General features: G+C 40.9%; 1 protein-coding gene across 1 annotated transcript; it reads left to right on the top strand.

Moving 5' to 3' along the window:
• The first annotated feature begins 985 nt into the window (after positions 1-985).
• On the top strand, positions 986-10,104 carry lhx4 (LIM homeobox 4). The gene is made up of 6 exons (XM_054603377.1): positions 986-1,064; positions 5,267-5,438; positions 6,994-7,196; positions 7,776-7,930; positions 8,690-8,861; positions 9,716-10,104. The coding sequence occupies exons 1-6, from the start codon at positions 986-988 to the stop codon at positions 10,102-10,104; spliced, it is 1,170 nt and encodes a 389-aa protein (XP_054459352.1).
• The last annotated feature ends 8,176 nt before the right edge of the window (positions 10,105-18,280 follow it).

Here is an 18,280-nt window from a genome sequence, read left to right as displayed (position 1 = left end):
TGATAACTTCCCTTCTGTGGCGTGGTTTCACTTTTGCTCTCATGGCTGTTAGTGACAACATGATGTGCTATCTTTTCACTGTGAAAGGATATTTAAACTGGTATAAGAAAGAAAAAAATAATGATATTTTTTGGGGGAAATATTAATGGTTTTACCTGCATGCACGTTTTATATTTACAACTACGTGCCCATCTAAATCTAGGTTCGTTTTCAAGCTCTATAAAAGAAGAAAAGAAAGAAGAAGAAAGAATATTCAATTGTTTTCATTATCACCATCCCATATTTAGTTTAAGCCTGCAGGCTCTCTCATTCTGGATGAGCAGCAGATACATCTGCAAGAAAAACTCTCACCTTTTCTTAATAAAGTGTTCTATTGTTAGTTCCTAAAATAAAATAAAAGTGAACTATTCCTCATATTCCTGGCTGCATTATGACTCCCTCCTCCTTACCAGAAGGAGCCCAGCTGGCCCGGGGCCCCTCCAGGAGCCACTGCAGTGAGCTATTTATGGTCTCCACAGGAACAAGGTCCCGCCTCTCCTGAGACGTTTTCATATACCATGTCAGACTCCTCTCCCCCTCTCCCCCTCTCCCCCTCTCCTCCTCGCAGTGTACACCTATGGAGGATGCTTTCCGCCCTGGGGGCCTCCTCTTCCTGCTCTCTCATTGGCCCCCTCGGTGAGCCTCTGCCGCGGTGACGTCAGACCCCGCCGCCCCTGCAGCGCTGAACGGACCGAGCAGCCTGTCTGATTCACTCCAAAACAGCTCTGCACGGCACGGCACGGACACCATCCCGGGAATAGACCGTCTAACAGGGATAGAGGGGGAGAGAGAGCTCACCCTACAGCGAGGAGAGAGAGAGGAGAGAGAGGCCTCCACATCAGCAGCATCATACTTTTTTTTTTTTCTCCAGAAGACAGGACGGGGGAGTGCGCCCAGCCGTGTTGCGGGTGTATGTGCGTGCGTTTGTCTCCCGGTTTGGATCACGATGATGCAAAGTGCGGCGGTCCTAACGACAGAGAGTCCTGTGAAGAGTTTACCGGAGATCCTCGGAGTGCCACTGCAACGTAAGACATCTTTATGTTTTTTGATTTTAACCTCCTCCATTATGGATCTGCAAAACAGGTGGCCGAGTGCAGACCTGTGCTGCGGGGTTTTGCTGTCGGGAGAGAGAGAGAGAGAGAGAGAGAGAGAGAGAGAGAGAGAGAGAGAGAGAGAGAGAGAGAGAGAGAGAGAGAGAGAGAGAGAGAGAGAGAGAGAGAGGGAGAGAGAGAGAGAGAGAGAGAGAGAGAGAGAGAGAGAGAGAGAGAGGGGGGAGAGAGAGTCACAGTAACTCGGATGAGGATGATGGATGAGGATGAGGAGAGCAGGCTGAACCTCTCTGTCTTAGATTGTCACGTTACAGGCCAATGATGTGTCATGCTGCTTATATTTCAGCGAGCATGTGAGTCTATAATAACACAGTGTTGGCCTCATGTCCAGTTCACCTCCACAGCCCCACTAGACTCTACTCTGCTATAGGAGGCAACACTTAGTGCCACTTTGGGTTTTTTAACCCATTCTCAGGAAAATATAGATATCATTTCTGTAATTTTCCCAGTTTGGCCTCAAACTTTGCCCCCTCTCCCCCCCCCCGGTCAGGTTGTCCCAGGCAGCTGTTAATGTGTAAACGAGCCTGCATGGTCAAGAGATCAGACGCAGTTGTCATCACCCATCAGACGAATACACACTGACGTTGATTGACACTCATTACCGGGTCGGATAAATGCCGGATACAGTTTATTTAGTCGTGTTTTTTTTTGTCTTTGAAGCAAGGCTTACATATCAGTCTTTTATGTTTTACAATTAATGGTGATTTAAATAGAATTATTGTTCGTTTGTGTCGTTATTTATGAAGGATGGGACCAAATATTTATCCCAGTTATTTTTCAGCATATAATAGCTTTTTTTTTTTTTTTTTTTTTTTTTTTTTTTTTTAAACCTTCCAGCATCAAAGGCGAGAATTACCTTACATCTGTTCGTCCCGGAGTGTTAATCTGTCTCAGGCCCTTTTCTAATCTGATCGTGCAATCAAGATAGAAATGCAATGGGATACATCTCTGCTCTGACCTAATTATTTACAGGCGAGTTACTCAAATGTACAGATGGACCTCCTCTAATAGGCTACCTCCCCAAAAAAAACCAAAACAAAATGGGATAATACAGTGACTATTATCCCATATTGTTTTGATAATTACTGGACTGCTCTTTGGTTTCAAAACACTGATAATAAAACGTTTGGTAAAAAATGTTTCCTTTTGTAGCTGTAAATATTTTGGGTATAAATTCTAATACAAATTGTGCAAATAACAAAAAATACAAAAAAATATTATTGTTTTTGTATCAATTTTAGTGTAAAAAAACCCCCCACAAATGCAAAGATGCAGAGGAAATAAACAATGGTGTCATTTTAGAGACCCAGCCTGTTCGGTATTTAAACCTGACCATGATAAAAAAGAGACTGTATGTAGTCAGCTTATGCTCTTTAATTTTATAAATCGAGGCAGATTAAAAGATTGGATAAAGATCCTGCTACTCAGCCCCCTGCACTAGGCTACCAGCATGCATTCTGGATTTAAACCTGGATTATTCTAGGAATAAAAGCAACAGCGAATTTGATCTAAACCTTTATTTCATATCGTGGACAAAATGCTCTGCTGACTCAGGGCAATTATACCCAAAACCTTACAAAAAACCTGCAGGCTATTAGTCTGGGATATAAAGTGTTTATTCACGTTTAATTACCACAAATCATTTGACAATTGTAAAGTACGAGAGGCTGCCAGACTGCACTTATATAGAAGAAGAAAAAAAAACCCTGTTAAAGTAGTTTTGGCTGTTGGACATCTCTGAAAATGTGTGTTCACTTCCTGTGTGGAATGACGGAGGTGATGAGTCTGAATTGAAGAATGAATTGAAAGAGTGGAGAGTGGTAGCAACTGATACGAAGATCTCTTGAATACACGAGGTGTACACTCTCTCTCTATGTCTCTCTCTCTCTCTCTCTCTCACACACACACACACACACACACACACACACACACACACACACACACACACACACACACACACACACACACACACACACACACACACACTGAAGCTGGACGGTGGACCTTCTGTCGTTGCCAAGATCGTGCTGCTTTCCTTTCAGCACCACTTCTCTCGGTCCCGCGCAGCTTCATCCTCCCACCACTTATCTCCAGATATATATAAAAAAAAAAAATATATATATATATATATATATATATATATATATATAAATATATAAAAGGCAACACACACAATCAGGTGTATTTCTTCCTAAATCATTTCCTCTATCAAACGAATTAACTGACTGTCGAGGTGAAACAAAAGCAGTCAGCCTGTTATTCAGCCTGTTATTCTGCCTGTTATTCAGCCTGTTATTCTGCCTGTTATTCTGCCTGTTATTCTGCCTGTTATTCAGCCTGTTATTCTGCCTGTTATTCAGCCTGTTATTCTGCCTGTTATTCAGCCTGTTATTCTGCCTGTTATTCTGCCTGTTATTCAGCCTGTTATTCTGCCTGTTATTCTGCCTGTGAGTGCGCAGGAATGTGGCTCTATATTTATTCAGTGCATCGCTTTTCTTTCGTGGTTTCCACCGAGGCTACATTCAGAATTATAGATTTCTTCCTCTTCACAAAAAAAGTGAGTTTATCAAAAATATTAATCTGTTAGTATGACTGAGCTACATTTAAACCTATTCGATTTTAGTCACAAAACAAAAACTGCAAAAAATAGCAGAATTTATTATTATTATTTATTTCTATATTTTTACCTCCATGTTGTATTACCCGATTGCTTTGTTTGCTTTGTTTTTGGGACACTGTGTTGTGCTGTACTGAGATTAAACACACGGCATCTTGAGACGGTTATTGTTAGATGATGTTTTGTCTCGACACTGACAAGTCTCGCTGCTGCGGCTTGTGTGTGTGTGTGTGTGTGTGTGTGTGTGTGTGTGTGTGTGTGTGTGTGTGTGTGTGTGTGTGTGTGTGTGTGTGTGTGTGTGTGTTTATACTGGTGTTTTCTGACGGCTGCTCGGTCCATTTCTCCTCGATATTGATTTTTCATTATCGGATATCATGTGGATGTTTGACTAAGTGAAGCCGCAAAACAAACAAAAAAAAAAAAAACTGTAAGGAATTGCACTGCTATTTATTTACAGATTCATTTAAGATGATTCAAGGTTATTTTTTTAAATGATTGGACGAGGCTCTTTTCAAATTATAAATCTCGGATTGACTCGCTGTGAAATATAATGGAAAGGATACGTTTAATTATGATTAAATAAGCATATTCACTCTCAAAAAATACCTATTTCATGGCATTTAGTTGTTTATAAAAAGGTGCAGATTTGGGAGGAAATCTATATTTCGTTAATAAATAAACATTTGACTCTCATTTATTTATGAATGTAATTCACTTTTTTGAAATGTGCAGTTTAGTGTAGTAGATCATCGATACCGCTGCAGAATAAGGTGATATTAATGAATTGTGGGGTCAAATACGGTATGATATGTGCACGTGTATTCTGCTGCTGCTTCCCAGTTGTGTCACATAAATGAAAGTGAACCTCGTCTTGACCCCAATTTGCAACCATATAGTTCCTAGAAAACCACCCAGAGACACGACCAGGCTTCAGAGGAACACAATTAATACAAATCAATATATTTGTAAAAAAGTAGGCCTTTCTCTGCACGGCTGGGAAACAGCTCCGAGTTCAGCACCTTGGACAGTGACAGACACATTTCACAGAGCGCTTTCAAATAAAAACGAAAACCGAGAAATGATTTTTCTCTTACAAAAATGATATAAATAAATATATATTCATAGCGTAATTCAAAATGATTAAAAATAAGAAATCAGAGAGACAAAACTGGGTCAAAAATAAAAATAACTTAAAAAAAATAGGACGATATTGGTCAGAAAAATACAATTTTGGACTTATTGGACCTGGAATATGCGTCTTGTATCTTTGGATACCATAATGAATATATTTGAATAATATTAACAATTAAGATGTCACATGATCAGTAAAATATATATTGTTCTTTTCAAGACTGACCTGCAGGCTGGGACATTTTTTTATGTGCAAAGTTCAGATTTAAATTCATGTCAGCATGTATGAAATTGTTATTTGATATGGATATCAGGGATCGCTCACATCTGCCTTTACTCACCGTGAGTGTGACCTCCTGTTCCCCCGCAGAGATCCCTCACTGTGCCGGCTGTAGTCAACACATCCTGGACAAGTTCATCCTGAAGGTGCTGGACCGTCACTGGCACTCCAAGTGCCTCAAGTGCGCCGACTGTCAGACTCCGCTGGCGGACAAATGTTTCTCCCGGGCAGGAAGCGTCTACTGCAAGGAGGATTTCTTCAAGTCAGTTTCTTATTTATTTTTGACTCAGTAATTTCAGTTATATATTTGTTTGTTGTTTTAAACTGAGTTGGTTTCTTGGTCTGAAATGCAACAGCTTTGTGTTTTACCCCAAAATAGCTCAATTTTGGAAATAAATCTTTGAATAATTCGTCGATATTTGATATTTACAAAACCAACCTTATGGTTTTTATTCTATCTATATAAAAAAAAAATTGCTAGCAACATTAGCTTGAATTGTTAGCCTAACGTTAACATTTCCTTACTTGTTCAGAGTTGCTATTAGCACATTAGCAACAATCTAGTGTTTCTCATATCTCAATTTTTTACCTTTTATTTTTTATTTATGAACCTAAACATTCTAAAGGAGAGCTTATAGGTTTATAATATTTTGGTTTAATACATGTTAAAATAATGTGGTTTATTTAATAATTATTTTTGTCTAATTATTAACATCATTTTGTATTAAGCACCTATCATTTTGCTGGTCTGGTAAACATAGATGCCATTATTCAACTAAAGGCAACATGCTGGAATATATTTGTTTATTTCTTTCAGAATTCAAATATGTGCTGATGGTATTTATAATATTCATAATTTGCTGTTTTTGTCCTTCTGACATGATGTGAGGAAGCAACATTTCAAAACAAGAGATCAAAAACAGCTTTTCTGTTTTTATCATTTTGCCATTCCCCCTTTTTCTCTCTCTTTTTTGTCTTTCAAACGATTTGATTTCTGAGGCATTACAGAGGAAAATTGAGTTTGACTTTTATCCAAAACAGGATCAGCAGATCGGGGCTTTTTACTAAATCATGTTTGAAAGGTTTTAATGCTCAAAGCTTGAATGAGACCTAAAGAGCTCTGGAGTCTTCACTGAGCGCTAACAGTGTTAGCCGACCCCGGGGGACAGCAGGGGGACGTTAGTATGTTCTGTGGCGAGGGACACATGTTTGAATGCAGAACACGCACATACATAAACACAGGAATACATAGATTCAGTGGTGCGTGGTGTCCAGCAGTGATTTGGATGCCTCACCTTGCTCTTTCTTATTCCCGTGGGTTGGTTGCGTGATAAAAAGCCTCTCCTGAGTCAGTGTTTTATTGGTTCTCCTCAGGGTGTGTTTACTGTGAGCACCCCTCCTCCTCCTCTTCCTCCTTTTCCTCTTCCTCCTCCTCCTTAGCTCTCTGTACTTTATCTGCAAACACATAAACATGCAAACATGCACACACTCACACAGGCGTGCACACACCCCACAGTGCATTGATCCTCTCCATCCATCAACCTGCAGACAGGTCTATCGTTAACAGAAAAGCATTCCAGTGCTGATTTTTTTTTCCTGTACCACAGCTGCAGCTTTTAATACAGACATGGTGCCATCATTCTTAGCTGCAGTTGAAGAAATATCTGTCTGGCATGTTAAATTTTAATCACCTTTGGTCTCGCTATCTCCACCAGCCTGTAAAATGGGCAGAAATAGGAGAAGAATGTCAGTCTTCCTTGCTGTTGTTTTGCATCAAATGTTCTAATGGCAGCTCTCTTCTTTATGTTTTCCTGTAGGCGTTTTGGAACGAAATGTGCATCATGCCAACAGGGGATCCCTCCGACGCAGGTTGTGCGAAAGGCACAGGACTTTGTGTATCACCTGCACTGCTTCGCCTGCATCATGTGCAGCCGACAGCTGGCCACCGGGGACGAGTTTTACCTCATGGAGGACGGGAGGCTGGTGTGCAAGGTGGATTATGAGACCGCGAAACAAAACGGTAGGTCTGCATGCATCAAAAATAGTAATAGTAATTCAAAATTACAATTTAAAAGAAAAAATACGGATTGAAACTTGACTTAAAAAGATTGTTTTTCAAAAATGATGTCTCATCTATATCGATACAGTCAAACACAGCCTATGTGATTCAGTCTGGCTTGACTTTACTACATCAGATTCACAGTAGAGGACGTGACAGATCAAGCTGAACACTGTGTAATGCAGTGAAATGACTATTGGCTGTGGATCTATGTTGTTTGTCGTCGGGGTGTGTGTGCTGTCTCCCCCTTCCTCTCTTCTGAGATTTTCATGCATCTCTGATTGATTATGTAAAGTGAGGCAATGCTCTTATATGGTGCGACTCCAATAACTCCATTCCTCTGGCACTCCGGCTGTGTAGATTTATGTCCTCTGCTGTGGGAGTGGGACAGATGCACAAGCACAATAATGCACTTCCATACATGACCATTCACTTCATTTAACACGCATACACTCCACGCAAAGGCCGAGGGGCACTGACTGTTAAGGTAGTGTGACAAATGTAAGACGAAGTCACTCACACTTGTAATGTTGTTTTCAGATGATTCAGAGGCCGGGACCAAGAGACCGAGGACCACCATCACGGCCAAGCAGCTAGAGACCCTCAAAAGTGCCTACAAAAACTCGCCGAAGCCAGCACGCCACGTCAGAGAGCAGCTGTCCTCGGAGACGGGGTTGGACATGAGAGTAGTGCAGGTAGAGGGTTTTGATTCATTCTCATTTTCCTGCAAAAGACTCTTTGTTATCTCCAACTTGTACAACATGCAGTAGCAAAAAGACAACATCATCTTCTTTTGGGAATCATAAATTTAGCTACAATTTTTTTTTATAATAAGCTTTGTCACAAATGTTTTAGCCCCATATGACCTGCTCACAAGCTGAGGTCCTTAGTTACCCAATGTTTGTTTAAAATATAGGTTATGTTAAACAAACGCACACATATTTATTATCTGTCTTTGGAGCTAAAAAGATTGTTTGTTTTTTTAAAGATGATACAAATATGTGATACAAACACATTTCCTCTAAATTATATATATAAAACTTTATATATATATATTTATTAACTTTAATGTAAGGACTTTATTATTTTAGCCTCTATTTATGCTCTGCATTAACATTTCTTTCCATGATTTTCTTACATTTTACCTTTGATATATTACTAAATTGTGAATCTTTTAACAACACAATTTTGAGTTTTTTAGTTTATTATAACGTGCATCTTAGTTAGTTTAGGCTAGGTTGGTTATGTATTTTACCAAGTATTCCAATGTGTTCACAACTATTTTGTGTAAGTCAAATTTGATTTTTAGAATTTAACATCTGAAATATCATGAAAACATTGAGTATGTCCGATTTAACAAAAAAAAAAAGTTAGATATGATGATTGGAATGATCATGAACAGTTACAATTAGGTGTTATTTTCACTTAATGATAATTCTTATTATTTCCATCAGGTGTGGTTCCAGAACCGGCGAGCAAAGGAAAAGCGCCTGAAGAAAGATGCAGGTCGACATCGCTGGACCCAGTTTTATAAAAGTGTCAAACGTAGCCGAGGGGGAACGAAAGTGGAGAAGGAGAGCTCGGCCGACGACGCAGGACTCAGTGACAGTGAACTGAGCTTCAGAGGTATTTAATGTGTGCAGAACTTCCACCGAGTCAACGAACCGAGTCCATATCTATTATTGGTTGGGAGAGAGATTCCTGAAAGGAAATTGTCAGTCATGCTGTCGGGCTAATGGGATTAAGGGAGCCTAAAAGCTGCTAAATGATATGCTGCAGCAGCAATTGAATGTGTCTTTGTGGCAATTCATTTGTTTTCTTTCATTGTTCAATGCACGGCGTCAGGAAAATCCAAAACAGCATTCTCATTTTACATTCTCCTCATGCCTCTCGTTGCCCGCTGACGCATTCTCCTGCCTCTGTTTATCGCCATGATGGAGCTTATTGGAAAAGAGAGAAGGTCCTTAGTGGGATGCAAACGACATTTTAGACATCCCTGTGTTATTTAATGTTCACAAAACCCGTTTTGGGTAGCCATAAAAGTCTTCAAGCCACTTTTTAAAAGAAGTCCATTTTTATGAGAAATGAAAACATGGTGACAGAAACTCTATAAAGCATATGAGGCTTTTAGTCAATTAGAGAGAAAGCGCTCTGGGGCATTGTTGTTATTGGAGCCACTCAGTGGAGGGACTGAGATGGAAACAAATATTTTGTGCACGCATACAGACCTCCGTTGTTAGAGAAGAAAGTAAAGCATATGCTTTCTCACCAACAAAATTCAAAAGCCAATTAAAATACTCAGCCGTCCCCTCACTGTACCTGTGAAATCCACATAGTGTCGCCACAATAAATTTCACTCATAAAAGCACTTAATGGTATTGAAATATAACAACTATATAATGTTCTTGCAGTCGACAGCACTATTGATGTGTCAGAAGTTTTTACACCTCTCATGCTAAGTGCTGGTATCTCCTTCACAGACGACCAGGTCCTGTCAGATCTGGGCCACACCAACGGGCTTTACGGGAGCGTCGGTGACGTGACCAACAGCTCGGTGATGAACGGCGGCTTCTCCATCGACGCAACAGGACAACCCTACCACGACATCCGGGCCGGAAGCCCCTACGGTCTCCCTCAGTCGCCCTCCTCCATCACCTCTCTGCCCGGCCACACCCCTCTCCTCAACAACCTGGGCTTCAGCATGGACAGTCTGGTGGTACAGGGTGGGCCGGGTGGTGTGGGACAGGCTCTGAGGGCCATGGCAGGGGGCCCGACCTCAGACCTCTCCACAGGCAGCAGTACAGGATACCCCGACTTCCCCACCAGCCCCGCCTCATGGCTGGACGAGATGGACCATTCCCAGTTTTGAGTCTCGAACGCGGCAGAAGATCTCTGTGGGGATACGGCAAAACAGACTTACGAGGCTTTTTTTTACATTTCTTTCCATCACCGTCCAAGACTGGTATGTTTTGTGATTTTTGGGTGAAGAGGAGAAGAAAGAGAAAAAGTGTGACTCTCAATCTCTCAGCAGTTTTAACGGTGAGGCAACGGTGAAGTCCAAACAGAAGCAGTGAAGAACACCTCCAAACCGCTGAATGTTCAATCTCAACACTGTAACATACTTTTGGTATCGCCTGACTTTATTTTGTTCTTTCACTCTAAGAATGAGACTGGATTTCGTTGGATTAATGCTCACAGAGGAGCTAATATTGTCCCTGAAAATAAACCATCCCTGTCTAACAGCTACAACAATAGGGCTACAATCTAGATCAAAGTCCCTATGAAACCCAAGAGGCACCTGCATGCTTCTGATTCATAACGAGTAGGACTGCTGTCTGGCCATATCAAAGCCTCGTACATTGGCAATGCACTTTACTCTCCTCTTCTTTTTCTACACATATGGACAGGAACGCAGAGAGAGGAAGAGAGAAAAAGAGGAGAGACATATGCACAAGGCAAAAACACAGTGTTTCATTGGGAGAGAAAAATTTACAAAAACAGTGGCACAAGTGTGAATTTTGAACAATGCTGATGTTTTTTAACGTATTGCTGAAGCTCACAAGTTATTAGGGAAAGTAGATGGCTGTTGGTCCCTCCGTCTGTCCGTAGAAACTGATGTCTCCTCTGTTTGAATGAGGGCCAACACTGTTTGCTACACAGCAGGTCTCTCGTCTATATTTATAGGTGCTTGTAAAAGCTGCCTGAGAGAGGAGGAATTTGTCAGTATTAAATTATCTGTTTCCAGACTCACCAGGCATCAAAGCTCACGTGCTGGAGGACAGTCAAGAAGTTTAGGGTTTGGAGAAATTCAACGCTAACCATTCTAGTAATATATCACAAAACTAAATTATTAATTTATTTTATTTTTGAATGCACAGATGTAAAACAAGCAGATGCCCATTTATAAGACAGGTTTACAGATTTCCTTGCAGATATTATTATCAAATTAAATGGTTATGCAAATGCAAAACATTAAATTGACATTAAAAACACCAACAAGTATTAGTAGCAGGAAGGCGGATAAAACGTCCCTTTGTGTTGGCTCTTCTGTTTCCTCCGTCTGCTCTAGGCTTCTCTTGGTAATCTACTCAGTCCAGCAGAGCTCTAGCTTTGCCTGCTATCAACCTACTTACTGACCCCAGATGTGTTGTCAATCTGTTCTCCCTCTGCCTGGCCCCAAAGTCACAGGGATTACCACAGAGCCCCCCACTATCAGATCTGATACCCTACTGTCCAGTCAGTGCTGGTATGACTGATATGGTTCCATCAGATCTGGAAACATCAGCTACATCTTAAAGCCACCAATGACAACCGAGATAGAGGACTGATTACCTGAAAGTTTCTGGCTCTCTTGAAATGCAAACTCTCTTCGAATAGTTTGATTTGACTTGTTGAGCATGTCAAAACCAGTAGCTATTTTAATCTGATATATGTTGTCACCTTTTTCGAGAACAATTGCCAAGTTCTTTTTTTTACCAGAGCATCCTATTTAAGAGCTAGAAAGCAACTCAACAAACAGAAAGGGACCCCATTAGAAAAATCGGGGAACACTTTGGATTACAGCCCGCAAATTGCAGCATAATTATCTAGTAAATACATGGAATCAATAAAATACTTACTGTGCTGGGATTGAAATATTAGTGAAGAGGAAGGTGACAATAAATTAGTGAACAAGGGGGGTTAAGAAAATGTGGTTGTTGATATTTTCAATGACATAAATTGTGGTATAATCTATTTTAAAAGTATGATATACTAATTTAAATAACCCCGGAAATAATAATGTAAAAGGTTTTAAAACATTGCTATGCCCCCATCCTAATGCCAACTGTAACCCATTATTCTCCCCTTGATCATGCCAGTAAGTGTTTCATTGGTACTTCATATGGACAACAAATTTTCTGTGTAATATGCGGGCTATAGTACAAAATGAAAATCAAACACAAAAACATTTCCACTACAGTTTTTTTTTTTTACAAGTCTGTGTTGCCTCAGAAGTTCGCATCTTAATTGTTGTAAATTTTGTACAGTTTGAAACCGTGTTGATCGTCTTGTTTCATGAGCGCTATTTATTATTGCCATGTGTCTTTGAAAAAGATGTAAAAGAGAGCACTGAATTTATTCATTTATGCCTTCTGTGTAATGGTATGAACCGTGTACAGTCAAATCTATATGAGGAAAATAAAGCTGAATTGTCTTTGGGTTACCCTCGAGTGCATTTCTCTTTAATAGACTGGGCCTGCAGTGATGAATGTGGGAGTTAAGATTTTCAGCTGAACATTGAACTTTGTTTGCAATATATCAAAAGAAAAATATCTGCTGTAGGTGTTTTTATTATTTTTTGCCTTATCTTAACGCTCTTAGAGCGAGTTAACTCGCAAATTCATTTACCCATTGAGAGCATTTACCACACACTTAGGCCTCTATTCAATTGTGGAGATCCATTTAGTACCACCAGCAGACAGTGGTCAGTCAGTTAACAGTGATTGATGCTGCTTTCCTCTCTCGCTCTCTGGGTGGGGGTGACAAGAAAGATACATGAAGAGAGAGAAGAAAGAGAGAAAAAAATAAAAACAAGTGGAGAAACAGATGCCTCGCTGGCTTCACTGATCCTCTCAGTACTAAAGAGAGACAGCAGCAGATTGCAGCGCTGCACCGTCAAATCTATCCTTAATCCCTCTGCTGTTAACTAATTGTAGAGTGCTTTGTGAAATATTGGAAAATATGCTTTGTGGTCAGGCAAAGAGGGAATATGGCCCATATGCCAGCAGTTAGCTTGTATGTCAATATGTAAAGCTGCTAAAAAAGGCTATAATGCAGGGCTGTAGCCAAGATTTTTTAACCATTGAGGTCATGAGTCACATTTTCCTTACACAACCATACACCCCTCTGGAAATGTTTTGACTAGCAACCATTGTTGCTATGGATGTCTTCCATTTCCAGCTATTTCCAGCTTCATTATTGATGGTTTAAGGCGGTTTCAAAGCCCTCCACTGTTTTTTTGTTATTCTGGTGGATGAATACGAAATACTTTAAATCTTATTTTATATTTGAGTCAAATTTATATTATATCTACACTCAGGCTAGCAGTTCTGTGAGGCTGTATGTAGGCACAGCAGTGCGTTGAGTTAAATGCAAACTTTAGCATACTAACAGTGACAATGCTAGCATTGTTAGCAAGCTTACTTCTGCTTCTTAGCACTCATCACGAAGTACATATCGGGTTAATGGTAATGGGAATAGTTTTGCAGGTTTTTAAACCAAAGTATTGAACAAATGTTGACCTGATGATGGCGCTACATGAAAAGGGTCACCAAAGGTAATAAAATTCCTCTGTACCTGATATTATGGCAGACCATAAAATGGTTGTTGAAATATTTCAGTCATGACGAAATGGGCCAACAAAAGACGTTGTCATCCCTAAAGTCACATCGCTAGCTAGAATTATCTGAACCAGCCTTAAAAAACACACCGCTGGCGAACAGGTGGAAAAGGAGGTAAGGACTTGACCATGAACCACAATGTTACTCTCAGTGTCTATCCGGCAGCCTTTGTTGCATATTATTCCTCGTCCCTCTCTCTCCTTACATCCTGCCAGCTTTCTAATGTTGGCTTTCTGTGAAAGGCATAAAATACCCAAATATTAATAATAAAAAAACAAAATAAAAAATAATTCTCAAACCCCACAATTTCCAGAACCAATACAGGGGAAATGACCTCTGTGTCCTCATTTGTAGCTATGTCCCTGACCATGTACGTTTGTGTGTGTGTGTGTGTGTGTGTGTGTGTGTGTGTGTGTGTGTGTGTGTGTGTGTGTGTGTGTGTGTGTGTGTGTGTGTGTGTGTGTGTTTTGTGGCTGCTCCGCCTTCGGCTAACGTTCTTAGTAGCCGTTGCTGCATTACTAAAACCTCTCAGGTTACAGTGGATTTATTCCCTAATAACTATGGTGTTGGCTAACTATGTATAGAATTATAATGAAATTACACCACAGTGAACATCTGTATGAAACTCATTTGTATGCAGCAATGTGCAGCACTTGTCTGAGAGCAGGCCAACGTAACCCAAACTTAAGTGTTATCGATTCCTTTGTGTTTTAGCTATTCCTGTTACATTATAAAAACAAAAAGCAAAGAGTCAGCCTGGTTGGAGTTTGCACGTTTGCATAAAACGCCACAAATTGAGCTGATTTTTATTTAAGCATTGATTGGCTGGGCTATGGGCATTAATGGATAGGCTCTAATAGTACCGCCTTACAAAGATAAAAAGCCACACAGACAGTTAGGATAATTTACACGCCACTTACAGCACTAGTATACAAATAAATCTGCGGGAACTCCACCACTGTTGCTTTTGCGAAGATGACAAACACAAGCACAAATGCCATTATCATCGATCGCAAGGCTTTTATTACAAACTTCCTGAAGGAAACAGTTTTTTTTTTCTCGACTGAGGCAAAAGGGAATAAATTAACATGCAAAATAGAGAGGATTTGTTTTGGCCCGAAAGTCAATCTCGCAGCATCAAGACAGGACATTTTTCTCCCCAAACGACTTCATGTGGGCCTGCAGTGAACAATGATCCGCAGGATGACGGAGTGACTCTTAAAGAGGGACTGGAGTCAAACGGAGGCCTCTCAATGACACCCTCAAGGTTGTGAGCTCAATGCTGTTTTAATGTGAAACTGGGCCTTTTTCCGCTCAATAATTATCCTGCTGCACATATCGACTAGATGAGAGGTAACCAAAGGAGGATGGTTCATAACCCCAAGGAAATTATGATAAATACTGACATGAGGATAATATATTTTTTGTATTGAAGGCTACGGTCTCCAGTTGTAGTTCTCTTGTGGTTTATGTTTATGATTGCAACGCAGATGCTGTGAGAGATTGTAAAATGACTGTTGGCTTATCTGAAGTCTGAAAGCGCAGGTCCTCATGTTGGTGTTGGTGGATAACAGAAACGCTTGTTCATCACCATAAACTACACATAAAGCTTTAGAGCTGAGCCTTGGAGACACGCACACGCACACACACACACACACACACACACACACACACACACACACACACACACACACACACACACACACACACACACACACACACACACACACACACACACACACACACACACACACACACACACACACACACACACACACACACATATATACACTTGGACACCAGTGAATGAGCCTCTGATATTAGTGGGAAGTGTTTAAGCAGCAGAGGGATTTCTGCTTACTGTTGGGTTCCAAGCCATGTTTGCTCAGGGAGGGGAGGTTTGGGGGGCAAAGGGTTGCATTAAGAGCTGGCCAAAGCAACGACATGGTATTGCTTTTACAGGGGAGAGAAAGGAGTGGAGAGGTAGAAGAAGGGAGTGTGCAGAATGACGGTGAGAGAAAGAGGAAAAAGGGGGAGTGATGAGAGTGGTAAGGAGGAGAGATGGAGGAGTCCCTCAGGAGGAATTGTTAAAGAGGTGCACACACATCCACAAATATATCACAGGTTCCCCGACAAAAAAAACAAATTACTCTCCTCTGGCGTCTGAATTAATGCGTTTACATGCACATTAGTATCTCAGTTATGAGTCCCATTCTGGTTTTGATTATATCGGGGATTTGCCGTTTACATTAAACCTGGTTATTAATATCCCTGAACACATTATTCTGTCAGTAACCAGGTTTTCCGATCGTCTGCCTGCACGTGTGTCTTGATTTCTAAACATCTCAGCCACTCATTTCTTCACAGACTGAGGGTTAATTCAACATCTTTTAGATTTAGAGTCTACATCTGATCACTGGTAATGGTAAAGAAGAGTGACAATATAATTTATGACATGCATTGCATTACTGAGGTCAGACTTTCCTTTTACTTCAGCTTGTTGATCATCATTACATTACATACTGTACCATATTTCCTCTTACACTAACTTGAGTTAAAGTTGTACCTCCCTACATGGCAGAAAATGTCAGAAACCTGTGTATACATGCCATTGTATACTATTTGGGCACTCCAACTGGCGTATCCAGGTTTCTCAAAACTAGGATAAAGGTTTCTGAAACCAGGAAATAGATTTGGATTTGCAAAATACAAAAGGGTTACTCCAAAAACCTGATCATAACTAGAACACTCATGCACATTTACACACTTATTCCCTGCTCTTCTTTTGTTTAATAAGGATGTAACTTGACGCTACGTTTTGACCATAAGTGGCCATTGTCGGGGGAATGTGGCCCCACTTATAGACAGTGATGAAACATGTAGTCATCATCTCCTAGATAATTAATTTAATATTTAAAGGAACAATATGCCTATTCAACATGTTGATGCATTTTCAGGACACCGTAAAGAACTGTTGAGGAATAAAATGCCCATCCGAATTTCATTCAAAGATATAGTGCAGTAAAAGTATGAAAGCACTCAAGCAAAGTACCGGTACCTCAAAACTGTACCTAAGTTTACTGCTTGAAAAATTGAAGCTTATTACTTTTCACCTCTGAAAAATGCATAAATATTCAGAACGGCTGACCAATATTGGGCCTTGGGGGGGTGTGTGAGTCTGCGGTTTAGAGAGGGAGGGAGCTGCAGTGTCAGAAGTGAAGAGCTCAGAGGGAAATTGAAGCCCCATAATGGAAGCATAATGGGCTTAGTGTCAGAGTCTTGCAGACGAGCCGGGGGGGTGAAGCACGACTGCCGTCACCCTCTCTTACCTCTAGCCAGTGTAACGGGGTTTAGGAAGCAATGCGGAGACAACATCGGGCCCCAAACAGGCTTTAGAGATACACCAGCAGCCTAATGGCTGGATGTGGACGGAATTCATAACAACAAGATGGTCACTGGTCGTCTCTTTGTGGGATTGTAGCGCACCGTGTCTCAGACTCAGGTGGAATACGCAAAAGCTTTCCCCTCAACTCATGCACTGTTCCTCCTCAAAATTCATGAAGGGAGAGGCAGAAAATGTCATTGAGGAAGGCTGGAGTACGTAAAAGTGAATGATGAGACTTTTGAAAAATCAAAAAAAGGCTTGGCCGTCTTCTTCCGTGTGATTTGTGAAGGATGGATGGACAGTAGATGGATGCAGATACAGACATCATGTGGAGACATTTTAATTCACCTCATGTATAGCACGGCGCACTTGCATCTCAATTCACCACAAGCACTGTACAACAGCTGTCAAGACAAAAATTGAATTTGAAGTGCTGCCCCTGGCGATGACTACCAATGCCGAGCAGACTGTCTGCTGCTGTCATAGATCCGTGAGTGACTGACAGGCTACGACCAGACATGTTGAAGCGGTTATCTAACGCCTTGTGTCGAGGCAGATTTCCTGTTAAGTAAAACACTGGGGGATGAGGGCGAGCGTGGAGTCAGTGAGTGTGTTAGGGAGTAAAGGATTAGGCTTTGTCCCTGCTGTTGTGTACAAAATGTTCATTTGCATCTTTGTGAAGCTGTAGTTAAGATGCAGCATCCAGATTTAGAGTATTCTCATCTGGGTAAGTGTGTGTGTGTGTGTGTGTGTGTGTGTGTGTGTGTGTGTGTGTGTGTGTGTGTGTGTGTGTGTGTGTGTGTGTGTGTGTGTGTGTGTGTGTGTGTGTGCTGAGCTGAGGCAGAGAGAATGTGCTGATCAGAGGGGCTTGAGGACGAATAAAGCAGATTTGGACTCAGACCATGTGTTGGTTATTTTTGGAGAACATCCAGCACTCTCCTATATGACATAATACTACAGAGGCAGGTTGTAGAGTCCCGTGTTGTATGAACAGTAAGTCGTGCGTTTGCTGTGAGGACGACTAAGATGGGCCAGTTGGGGTGAGGGTGGATTAAAGCTTTATTGATTTAAACAATAGTGTGCTGTGTATCATGACTGCACATTAAGTATTTCCATTTAGGCTTGTTTCATTCATGTGTCACACAAATAGTTGGCAGTATGATTTCCAGCAGTGTGTTATCATTGGTTTTGACAGCATTTTATTACAGAAAGGATAAATAAATGAGGTTTCATTGGACTCATATTGGTGCTCATTTGTATTGTGGCATACCACATAGTTG

Source organism: Anoplopoma fimbria, chromosome 8, assembly GCF_027596085.1.
Source record: "Anoplopoma fimbria isolate UVic2021 breed Golden Eagle Sablefish chromosome 8, Afim_UVic_2022, whole genome shotgun sequence".
NCBI classification, from domain to species: Eukaryota; Metazoa; Chordata; class Actinopteri; order Perciformes; family Anoplopomatidae; genus Anoplopoma; species Anoplopoma fimbria.
Note: the sequence above shows the minus strand (reverse complement) of the source record. Positions and strands in the feature narration are given on the sequence as shown.